This window comes from Sminthopsis crassicaudata, chromosome 4 (assembly GCF_048593235.1).
Source record: "Sminthopsis crassicaudata isolate SCR6 chromosome 4, ASM4859323v1, whole genome shotgun sequence".
In the NCBI taxonomy this organism is placed as follows: domain Eukaryota; kingdom Metazoa; phylum Chordata; class Mammalia; order Dasyuromorphia; family Dasyuridae; genus Sminthopsis; species Sminthopsis crassicaudata.
In genome coordinates this window covers 196,396,286-196,408,956 of record NC_133620.1, presented here as the reverse complement: position 1 = coordinate 196,408,956, position 12,671 = coordinate 196,396,286, and the positions used below count along the sequence as shown (strand labels likewise).

The window sequence follows — 12,671 nt, the reverse complement described above, 5'->3', positions numbered from 1 at the left end:
GTGATTAGTGAATGTAAGAATGCAATCATTTTGTAGAGTTTAATCACTCTGACGATAGAGAAGTTAGTTACTCAGGGGAAAAAAAAAGGAGAGAAGCAGCATCTTGTATAACTTTCGTTGCCCTCATTTTTCTTAATGGCAAAAGGAAAAAGGAAGAAAAGTTTTTGTTAAACGGTATAGTGAGTAAATTACATAAAATAAATTTATAGGACTTTTAAAAATTAAAGGAAAATTATGTCCATTCAGTTTTCCTTCACCATACTTTGTAGCATTTTCTAGTATTTATCAAGGATATATATGATTAGAATAGGAAGACTGGGTATATATTGAAAGCAAAGAATACCAGATGCACAATCTAAGTGCTGCCCTATTTACAATATTGAAGGCTTAGAGAAAGACCTCTATTCTGTTGGGGAGAACCTCTATGGAAGATTAATGGGAGTATATGAACAAGAATTATAGGACTAGAGAGTAAATGAGTTGCAATCAGTATCAGTGGAGGGAATATTTACATCAATGAGATCACAAGTCCATTTGCATAGTAAAGTAATAAAGCCATGCCCCTTGATTTAAAAATATCAAACTTATTTGTTGTATACATATGTGTTTGTGTGTATTTGTGAAACAATCACAATACATGTGGCTTGTTCATCTTCATGTCCAGGAGAGCAAATTGCAGTTCATATAGAGCCATAGGTTTGGCTGGTGTGGTGGCAGTAACACTGTTTCCGGTGTCACAACATTCCTTGAAGTCTAAGTTATAGAGGGGAAGAGACAGGCAAAAAGTCAAGGGGGAGAGCTACATTTGTAGCGATGAAGGGATTCTTGAGGTAGCTATATCCCAGACTATGACCTGGAGAAAGGATTTGCATTACATTACAGAGGTTTTAGGATTTCTGGGAGAAAAGATGTTGTATGTAAAGCTAGTCCCTCCATGGTCCTCTGGAGCACTGAATTTGGCACCTGTCCCACAAACTCCAGATTTGGAGGCAAAAAATACTGACTTTGAATCCTGTCTCAACCATTGAATATCTCTATGATCAAATCAGATTGTGTGTGTAAAGAGCTTTGTAGATAACTGGATGGATGGATGGAGAGACAGATAGACAGACAGACAGATAGATAAGATATTTATTAAGTGCCAGGCACATAAGAGTTAAGTACTGGGTTTTTGAAATACAAGGAAAACAATTCTTATTCTCAAGGAGCTTACATTCTAATAAAAGACAATACATGCAATATAAATGTCTGATATTATTCTCACTATCATCTTAGAAAAGCTACGTAACCTCTCTGTGCTTCTAAAGACTGGACTGGATAATCTTTAAGGCTCCTTCCAGGCCTAAGCCACTTTTTTTTGTCCCTTACGTGGCAGGAAGGTAAGATTGTATTCCAGGGATCATCTGGCCTTGCCTCATACCATAAAATGCATTGTCCCATAGATAAAGATCACCAGTTTTCCAGACTATCCACAAAACCCACTTAATGGATAATATAGCTAAGTTAATAAATATTCACAACATTTGTTTTATTGTTATTTACTTGTTAATTTAGCAGGCTATTTTCTACTGTTTTGTAAGGTGATATTTAACTATTCAGTTATCATTATGATAGTGTCTGATGCTTCAAGTTCATGTGTTTTAATGAAATTCTTTTGTTTTCTGTTTATACCCTTAAATTTATACCCTCATGAGAGGCAAGTTTATACATCCAAAAAGGGAAACAGCTATTGCTTTTATTAAAAGTTGTTTTTAACAAAGTGTTTTCATTTGTTTTGTAGGAATATTGCAACACAATTCAATTGGATTCTGGAATTGATTATCGGAAAAGAGTACTTCCTGGAGCTGGAAAACTCTACTACCTGTAAGTTAGGGTCTCCCCTTTCCCCATATTTAATATTCAGTAAGTCATCAAGAGAACATGGAAACCACACAGAGCAATTATTAGAATGTGGAAGATCATTTCTTTGTTAATTTTGTCCTGTGAGCTTTCTTAAACATCAGTGATAACTTTATTAATCCATTTTTTCCATCATCCACATTTGAATCATTTGTAATATATCATTAAATTAAACCTAATTAATTTTGGGGGGGTGGTTTGGTGACAGATGGTTAGAAAGTAATGAGTATCCTCTCATAAGAGATTGTGTTAATAGAAGAATATCCTTATTGTATTAAAGTAATTAATTATTTGCAGAAATATTCTGACAAGTGTTCATTTAGTGTTATGTGTTCCAATGTACAGTTTAAAAAAAAAAACACAACCTATTTTATTTTGACAAATGATGTTTGTATTTACCATTTTTAATTTATTTTTTCATTTTCCTTCAAGAAGAAAGAACAGACACACAATACATTCACAAGTACAACTGGTGATATTTTGTTTGACAAAACTACTCATTCCTAGGTAGTATTAATTTGTAATTACAGACAAATTCAGCAAGAAACTAATGGCATAAATACAGTAGTCCTCAAACTTTTTAAATAGGGTCCAGTTTACTGCCCCTCAGACTGTTGAAGGGCTGGACTACAGTAAAAACAAAAACTCACACTCTGTCTCCGCCCCTCAGCCCATTTGCCATAACCTGGCAGGCTGCATCTGGCCCAGCAGGCGGTAGTTTGAGAACCCCTGTAAAACTTCAACAAATAAGCAACACTTCCTAAAAGTGTCATTTGTAAGAAACTCAAAAAACATGAAAAATACTATATGAATGCAGGTCATAATTTTAATACTTATTGCAATGTTCAACATATGGTGAGTGCTAAAGAATGTTTCTCTCCCTCTCCCTCCCCAGCTTTTCTCTCTCTCTCTCTGTTTATATCTCTTTCTCTCTCTCTCTTTTTTACACACATACACACACACATACACACACACACACACACACAATATAGGGAGTATGACAGGCAAAAACTGTATTTCTAAATATTTGAAATTTTGATGATTATATCTATATGACATATTATGAAAAGGTCATTTCTGTTAACGCTTGTAAAAAGTAGATTACTCTATAATAGTAGTACATTTCAGTTTAGTTCAGTAAACATTCATTAAATGACTAATGTATGCCAGAAATTGGGATTGTAAAGACTAAAATAAAACAGTCTCCAACCTTAAAGTCCTGAATTCTACCAAAAAGAAAACAAGATAATTAACATTTTTACCTCATACCCCACTGGAAACAGCCTAGGACCCTGAACTGAAGAACCCTTGGAACAGCAGTAACTCAATCCCCACTAAGCCAGTTTTTTCTACTCCTAGTCTGGCCAATGCAACTATAATTTGAAGGAAGGAAACCCCTACTCACTGGTAAGTCCAGGAGTTACAAAAATTATCTGTGTCCCCTCTCAGACAACTAGTTCTCCTTTACAACTCATAAAGTTATCCCTGTAGCCATCATCCAAGGAAGCAAATCCTGTGCAGTTATAACCTGATAGCTACTTCCACAGATTCTACAGTCCCTGACTCTTCAACAGCCATGCTAGTGAAGATCCAGAAAAGAAAGATTTCACCACTGAAGTCTGGCATTATAAAATGGGTTCAGTATCCAAAACAAATATGGTTTTATTTATGAAAATGACATTTTAAAAGTATTAATATATTTTTGCTGCTATACCCTAAGAATCACTGGGCCTTTCTGTTTAACATGTAATTGAAACTTTTTTTTATTTCTCATGTTCTTGCATCAGAATATGATTTCTTTGAGAACAGGGACTGTTTGAATACCTAGTACTTAGTACAGGAATTTGCAAAAAGTAATTGCTTAATAAATGCTTTTTCATTCATTTATAAGGACACTATTCTCTCCTGGCTCTCCATTCTACCTGACCACCCCTCAGGCCCCTTTGCTGGACCTTGATCATATCTTCCAACTATAGATGTCCCAAAAGGATATGAAATGAAGAAGGAAAGAATTTCAGACATGGGGCATAGCTAATGAAAATATCCAGCATTGAGATGAAAGTATCAAGTCTTAGAAATAGTGAGAAGACCAGAGATACTGTGCATTGAGGGAGAAAAGAATTTGCAAAATGATTGGAAATGTGGGAGAGGCCAAATTACATAGGTCATTTCATGTCAAACAGATGATTTTATATTTGATCTTGAAGATGACAGGAAGCTTCTCTCTCTCTCTCCCACCTCCTCCTCCCCTAGATAGCAAGCAATCCAATATAGGTTAAATACGTACAATTCTTCCAAACAAATTTCCATATTTATCATGCAAGAAAAATCAGACCAAAAGGGAAAAAAATACAAGAAAGAAAAAAAAAGCAAACAAACAATAACAACAACAAAATGAAAATATACTATTCTTTGATCCACATTCAATCTCCATGGTTTGCTCTCGGATGCAGATGGCATTTTCCATCCCAAGTCTATTGTTGAAAAGAGCCATGTCCATCCCAATTGATTATTACATAAACTTTTTGTTTTCTTGGTTCTACTCACTTCACTTAGCATCAATTCATATAAGTCTTTCCAGGCTGAAATCAGCCTGCTCATTATTTCATATAGAACAATAATATTCCATAACATTCGTATACTATAATTTATTCAACCTTTCTCCAACTTATGGGCATCCATTCAATTTCCAGTTCCTTGACACTATTAAAGGACTGTTCCAAACATTTTTGCACATGTGGGTTCTTTTCCCTCTTTTATGATTTGTTTGGGATATAGACTCAGTAGAGACACTGCTGGATCAAAGGATATGCACAGTTTAATAGCTCTTTGGTCATACTTCCAAATTGCTCTCCAGAATGATTGGATCAGTTCAGAACTCTACCAAAAATTCACATATTTGTTTTTTCTTACAACATGAAAGTATTCTACTATGCTCATCTACCTTAATTTGTTGGAAAACAGTAATATACAATGACTTTGACAGTGGAAAGAATAATCACAAAATAATCAAAACCAAATATTGCAAAATTATAAAGAACTAGCTATCATGGCCCCAAAGAAGAGCTCTGAGGCATTTGTGCTCACTTGTTTTCACAGGTATAGGTTATTGGTGTAGAGCATTTCATATAATGTCAGAATTGTTTTTTTTTTTTGTTTTTTGATCTCTGTTTTGCTAAAGTTTTTTTCTCTTCCCCCTTTTTTTGTTATTAAACAATTTTTTTGTTGTAAAAATGGCTCTCTGAAAGAGAGAAGAAGAGGGATACAAGGGAAAAACAAAAGATATCAAAAAAAAGATTTTTAATAACAATAATATGGAAGTTTAAAAGAAAAGTGAATTCTGTGGAAAAGTCCATTTTGTATATGTTAAGTTGAGAGTCCTTCATAATATCTAGTTCATAATGTCCAATGGGTAGTTGGTCATGTGGGACTAGAGTTTTAAATTCCAATAAACTAATTAGTATTTTATCTTAGAGAACTACTTAACTAAAAAAATTACATGCTTTGTGGTTCTGTGGGTAACAGTCTGTGGTACAATGAAAAGTTATCTGTTTCTAGAATCAGCAAACCTGGTACCAAATCCTTGACTTTGCCTTTTAAGTGAGATTCAATAAGTAATTTCCTCTTTTTGGGTCCTTAGTTTTCTCATCTGTAAATTGGGTGAAAGACCTGGACTAGATGTCTCTAAGCCTCTTTCATCTTTAAATTTTATTATCCAAATCCAAGTTGTTGATAATAAAGCAGGACATCCTTCCTGTAATCTGGGACATATCATTGAGCCATCACTCTCATTAAAGATAGGACTTTTCTCTCTTTTTTTTTTTAATTTTTAAAAATTTTATTAATTTTATAATTATACATTTTTGACAGTATATATGCATGAGTAATTTTTTACAACATTATTCCTTGTATTCATTTTTCCAGATTTCCCCCCCCTCTACTCCCTCCCCCCGATGACAGGTAATCCCATACATTTTACATGTGTTACAATATAACCTAGATACAATATATGTGTGTAAATCCCATTTTCTTGTTGCACATTAAGTATTAGATTCCAAAGGTCTAAGTAACCTGGGTAGGTAGACAGTAGTTCTAACAGTTTACATTCACTTCCCAGTGTTCCTTCTCTGGGTGTAGTTGTTTCTGTCCATCATTGATCAACTGGAAGTGAGTTGGATCTTCTTTATGTTAAAGATATCCACTTCCAAATCTTCAACATAAAGAAGATCCAACTCACTTCCAGTTGATCAATGATGGACAGAAACAACTACACCCAGAGAAGGAACACTGGGAAGTGAATGTAAATTGTTAGCACTACTGTCTATCTACCCAGGTTACTTACACCTTCGGAAGCTAATAATTAATGTGCAACAAGAAAATGGTATTTACACACATATATTGTATCTAGGTTATATTGTAACACATGTAAAATGTATGGGATTGCCTGTCATCGGGGGGAGGGAATGGAGGGAAGGGGGGGGTAATTTGGAAAAATGAATAAAAAATAAATAAATTAAAAAAAAAAAAAAAGATATCCACTTCCATCAGAATACATCTTCATATAGCATTGAAGTGTACAGCGATCTTCTGGTTCTGTTCATTTCACTCAGCATCAGTTGATATAAGTCTCTCCAACCCTCTCTGTATTCCTCCAGTTGGTCATTTCTTACAGAGCAATAATATTCCATAACTTTCATATACCACAATTTACCCAACCATTCTCCAATTGATGGACATCCATTCAACTTCCAGTTTCTAGCCGCTACAAAAAGGGCTGCCACAAACATTTTGGCACATACAGGTCCCTTTCCCCTCTTTAGTATTTCTTTGGGATATAAGCTCAATAGCAGCACTGCTGGGTCAAAGGGTATGCACAGTTTGATAACTTTTTGAGCATAGTTCCAGATTGCTCTCCAGAATGGCTGGATTCTTTCACAACTCCACCAACAATGCATCAGTGTCCCAGTTTTCCCACAGCCCCTCCAACATTCATCATTATATGTTCCTGTCATCTTAGCCAATCTGACAGGTGTGTAGTGGTATCTCAGAGTTGTCTTAATTTGCATTTCTCTGATCAGTAGTGATTTGGAACACTCTTTCATATGAGTGGATATAATTTCAATATCATCACCTGAGAATTGTCTGTTCATATTCTTTGACCATTTATCAATTAGAGAATGGTTTGATTTCTTATAAATTAGGATCAATTCTCTATATATTTTGGAAATGAGACCTTTGTCAGAACCTTTAACTTTAAAAATATTTTCCCAATTTGTTACTTCCCTTCTAATCTTGTTTGCATTAGTATTGTTTGTACAGAAACTTTTTAGTTTGATGTAATCAAAATCTTCTATTTTGTGATCAATAATGATCTCTAGTTCTCCTCTGGTCATAAATTCCTTCCTCCTCCACAGGTCTGAGAGGTAGACTATCCTCTGTTCCTCTAATCTATTTATGATCTCATTCTTTATGCCTAAATCATGGACCCATTTTGATCTTATCTTGGTATATGGTGTTAAGTGTGGGTCCATATCTAATTTCTGCCATACTAATTTCCAGTTTTCTCAACAGTTTTTTTCAAATAATGCATTTTTATCCCAAATGTTGGTATCTTTGGGTTTGTCAAACACTAGAATGCTATAGATGTACCCTTTTTTGTCCTTTGTACCTAATCTGTTCCACTGATCGATCGGTCTATTTCTTAGCCAATACCAAATGGTTTTGGCGACTGCTGCTTTATAATATAGTTTTAGATCAGGTACACTTAGACCACCTTCCTCTGAGTTTTTTTTCATTAATTCCCTTGAAATTCTCGACCTTTTATTCTTCCATATGAATTTTGTTGTTATTTTTTCTAGGTCACTAAAATAGTTTCTTGGGAGTCTGATTGGTATAGCACTAAATAAATAGATTAAGGATAGGACTTTTCTCTTTGCTGAAGCTAAAACTTCTTCAGTTCAATCTTATTTTTTAAAAGTTACCAAGGACCTACTATTCTTTACTATTGTCCTGTTAACAGTAATAAAGAACCTTTGGCAGCCATTCTTTCCATCATACTAAGATAAAGACACACACACACACACACACACACACACACACACACACTCTCTCTCTCTCTCTCTCTCTCTCTCTCTCTCTCTCTCTCACAAGTATTAGTTGGAGGGGAAAAAAAGGGAGAAGGAGGAGAAGGGAATAAAGACCATATAAGAGAATGGGATCACAAAATTATTCCCAAGTAAGCTTGTTTTCTCTTTGAGTTTGTTGAGCAAAAAGTCCCCTCTATTTGGAAACAGGAAAGATATATATATATATGCATATATATTTTTTTAACTGCTGCTTTTGTGGTTTAAAAAAATCTAAACTTTATAAGCATTTCAGCCTAACTCAGTTAAAAGTCTGTGTTTCCTGTATAGTAGGAAAAGGAGTCACTTTGGAATTTTTTATTATGTTAGTGAAATCTATATAAAAAAACAAAAACAAAACAAATCTGCTCTTTTGAGATGCCCTTTAAAACCTCAGTATTGATTTTCAGATAGACCTAGAAAGATGCTGACCTAGAGAAAAATACCTGAACTAGAAGAGAATTAGAACTAAGTAATTTTCAGCAATCTTTCCATTTCAAAAATGTTAGAGTTTTGTACTTTTTAATGTAATATTTCATGAGGAAATTGAGATCTATTTATGACCTATAATGCCTTTATATATTAACAACCCAAAATTTCCAGCACTTCATAAAGGCTTGCTACATGATATATGTTATTAATCTATCCTCATTCAGCAGATGTGTGTAGTAAATTTAAGGAATCTTGAGTTTAGATATGATTGATTAGAAATTTTTCAGAACATTGGTTGGAAATGCTGAGCAACTGCCATACATGGCATATAGGATAGTTATCATTGCCATACTCTGTTACACCCCTATGGACTACTGTAACCTGGTAGCTCCCCTTAGAGTTACTCTTAATGCCCGTCCGTCGACGGCACGGCTAGGCCACAATTCCCTGTCTAAGGGCACCAACCCGCATCCCATAGAGACAGACTACCAGGAGGTAGGGGTGAAGGGAAAGAGAACTTTATTCTGAGATAGCACATATTTATACCCCACTGATGATATGGGGGAAGGGGGAAGTCCTCTAGAATCTGGCATAATGGGATTGGTCCGAGAAGAAGGAGGGAGGCGTGCTGGGCTTTGAGAGCACTAAGGAGGGAGGTGTGGTACCTGGAGTCAGACACCGCCTCATGGGGCTGTGCCCCACCTCCAGGTAGGACTTGCCTGCCCCTAGGAACCTCTCATCTCTCAGGTCCTCCAACATGCCTTGAACTGCATTCTTTGCTTCTAGAGGCTTTTTAACCCTTACAATACTCTACTTACTTTCTTCCAGCAAAAATACTTGTTGGCTTCCTGAGTCAGAGGTCATTGCATAATTCCCTTTCCATTATCAACTTTCCCTTAATAGTCCCACCTTGAACATACTTGACTAATTCACTCAACCTGATGCCCTGCCCCTCAATACAGCACATTCTCATTCTCAAAAGAAGAAGCACATCCCTGAAAATAGGTATCAATCCCTAATGCATAAAAAATAGAAAAACTTTTTTTCTGTACTTCTATATTCTTTCATTTTTGGTAGGGCAAATATCTGAAGTGCTTTTTTGTGTATATCTTAGCACTTAGCATAATCAAGACACCTACTAAGCACTCAGGATTTGTTCATTGATGGCTCTAATGGTTGCTATTAGGTTTGGGAGGACTAATAAGTGCTTCTGGTGATTTTTTCTTATAGGAACAATCAGACTGAATGAATATCTGGCTAGTAGTTATGAGTCCATAAATACTTGAATGGAACAGAATAAGTATACATTGAATAATATGATATTAGCAAATAGCAATATCCTCCTAACACTGATTAGATGACTTCAGTTTTAACAACATTGAACATGCAAGGCTGAGGAACTCTTAATTATCATATACGAAAGGATATTTTGTGAAATCATTTTATCTACATCATGAGACAAGTATGTAGATGGTGACTAGAAAATGAAGATTTTTATTTCATTTATATCATTCTGGAAATTCCAGGACCTAGGTGACATAGTAGTAAGAGTACTATGCTTGAAATCAGAAGAAGTAAGTATATATTGGGACTCAAACACTTATTAGCTATGTGACCCTGGGCAAGTCACTTAACTCTATTTGCCTCAGTTTCTTCATTTGTAAAGTGATTTGGAGAAGGAAATGGCAAACCACTCCAGTGCCTTTTCTAAGAAAACTCCAAAAGGAGTCACAGAGAGTCAGACATGACAAAATGACTATAGAACAACAAAAAATTTTATGTAGACAAAACTTTGGTTTGTATGAATATTTCATGTAAAGAAAATTGTGACTTTGAAATTCATGGATAATTTACAAATCTATGAACATGCTAAAAAAAATTTTAAAAGGTGTCCACCAGACATCCACTTTGGCATATCTGAAAGGAAATTAGACATGTGAGATTAGAGTTTGAAGCAGGAGAGTAGATTTGAGAATTGTTAACATAGAGATGAAAACTAAATCCATGGTAGCTGATGAAATCATCAAGCAAAGTAGTATAGATTGAGAAGAGAGTAGGGTCCAGGACAGATTTCAGAAGGACATGGTTAGTCAGTGTGATCTGGACGGCAAAGGAGATAAGGTCTCTGAAATGTAGGAGGAGAACCATGATATGGTGGGATCCCAAAAATCTAGAGAGAAGAGAGTATTCATCAAGGCAAAAGGGGTGATGAATGGTATTAAAGACTGTAGGATGTTCAAGGAAAGTAAGGACTAAAAAAAAGCCATTGGAGGAGCAAGAGGGAAAAGAGTCAAAGTTTACCAAAAGATAGAGCTGATCTTCACAATGGTCTAATAGGACAGAGAGAAGTGATCCACAAGTAAGGATAGGGCTTCCAGGGACCCATACCCATAGAAACCTCCACTGGGGGAGAAGGGATGGTTGTATTGCAAGGTTGGTACAGGACATCCAGAAATTTGGAAAGAAATCTTGACAACAGTAGATAGTGAAATTCCTTTCGTGCCTAAATTAGGGGACACCAGGGTATGCTTTTTATAAGCTTCTTCTTTGTCATCCATAATTACAAAGTAAATTTAAGCAGCAACTCTAGGAGAAAGTGAAAATGTCACTTGTCACTGGTGCCAGTCTTTTATTAGAAATTGAATTATGTTTTCCAGCATCCATTTTCTAGTATCCATTCCCAGAGAAAATTGAGGAAAGAATGCTATAAGCTATGTCAACCAAGCCAATTTGTGGTTAGACTTAAGGTGAATAAGAAATCTGTGCTCTATAGATGTCTATTTCTATATTTTTAAACTTAATTAAAACTTTCCTATAATATCCATGTATTCATTTTAAAATCTTGAAATTTGCCATAGCAGAATTAATAGGGAAAGATAAAGAAGGAAACCAGTAGCAAGCATGGGGGTAACAAATTCTATTATGGTCATGATCCCAAAAAGAGCTAGTAGACCTGGGGGCCCTAGAAATAGAAAACTTCAAAGAGGAAGAAATTAGTTTAGATATCAATGAAAAAAATAAGAAAATTGCACTAGTGATCATCTAATCTCATTGGAACTTTTTAAATATCTAAATTAATTATATCCAATGATTCCGACTTTGCCAAAACTATCCTTCTCTCTTCAAAAACTTAGATTACTCAAGTTTTATTTTCCTTTGTCAAAAATTATTTCCTTTCTAGCTAATAATTAATGTGCAACAAGAAAATGGTATTTACACACATATATTGTATCTAGGTTATATTGTAACACATGTAAAATGTATGGGATTGTCTGTCATCTAGGGGAGAGAGTAGAGGGAGGGAGGGGATAATTTGGAAAAATGAATTAAAAAAAAAAAAAAAGGAACTTCAAAGCACATATAGGCTATGTAAAATGTTAATCTATTTCTACCACGTTAGTGTACTTATCTCACCAATAAAATTATTTGCCTTCAAAAAAAAAAATTATTTCCTTTCTTCCTTGCTTACATTTTACCAAGTGCCCAAGTAACCATCGATGTGGTAATGAGTCCTGATATTCCCACCAAAAACTTTCCCCAGATTTTAACCTAAATTTTATAATTGAAGTTTAATTCTTTTAGTTTTGTTTCTACAACCCAATCAAACTAAGCAACTAAACTTTCTTCTTTATGTGTGACATTCTAGTTTAGGTCTCTATGATTTTGTACTAGTCATCACCTTTACTGTAATTCATCCCTTCCTTATCTCTATCTCATAGAATCCTTCTCTTTACAAGATACACCATAAGCACCACATTCTATAGAAAGCCCTTCATCATCCCCAGTGATTGGTGCTCCTCCTTACACGTATTTTTAGTTTATCTTATGTAAGTTTTTAAACACACATATTGTGTCCCTTGATCAAAATTCTTTGAAAATAGAAATTATTTAACTTTTCTTTATGATTCTCAAAACCTAGTATAATCCCTGATACATAGTAGTTACTTAATAAATTCTCATTGATTGATTTGTTGATCCCTTGTTAAAATGGAAAAAAAAATTACGTTATTGTCTCTTATTAACACCTCAATATAAGTGAAAGATATGGAGACAAGAAAAGGGAGGATTAAGAAAACCTTCAGCTGGGAAGTGGGAGGAGAATGAAAAACCTAAGAATATGCCCAATTTGCAATTTTGCTTAGAGTTTTCCCTAACACTAGCTCAAAATGTGTTTCAGTGTTTTTATGAGAAATTAAACATTTAATGAGAAAAATTATT

The 12,671-nt window shown here is 34.8% G+C and overlaps 1 protein-coding gene across 2 annotated transcripts in view; it reads left to right on the top strand.

The window, feature by feature from the left end:
* The window catches only part of AFG1L (AFG1 like ATPase), a 190,045-nt gene that overhangs the window by 129,910 nt on the left and 47,464 nt on the right, over window positions 1–12,671 (top strand). For both annotated transcript variants that reach the window (XM_074310146.1, XM_074310145.1), the window contains one exon: window positions 1,781–1,863. In XM_074310146.1, the coding sequence (XP_074166247.1) occupies window positions 1,781–1,863 (83 nt within the window). The remainder of the gene's footprint in view (window positions 1–1,780; window positions 1,864–12,671) is intronic.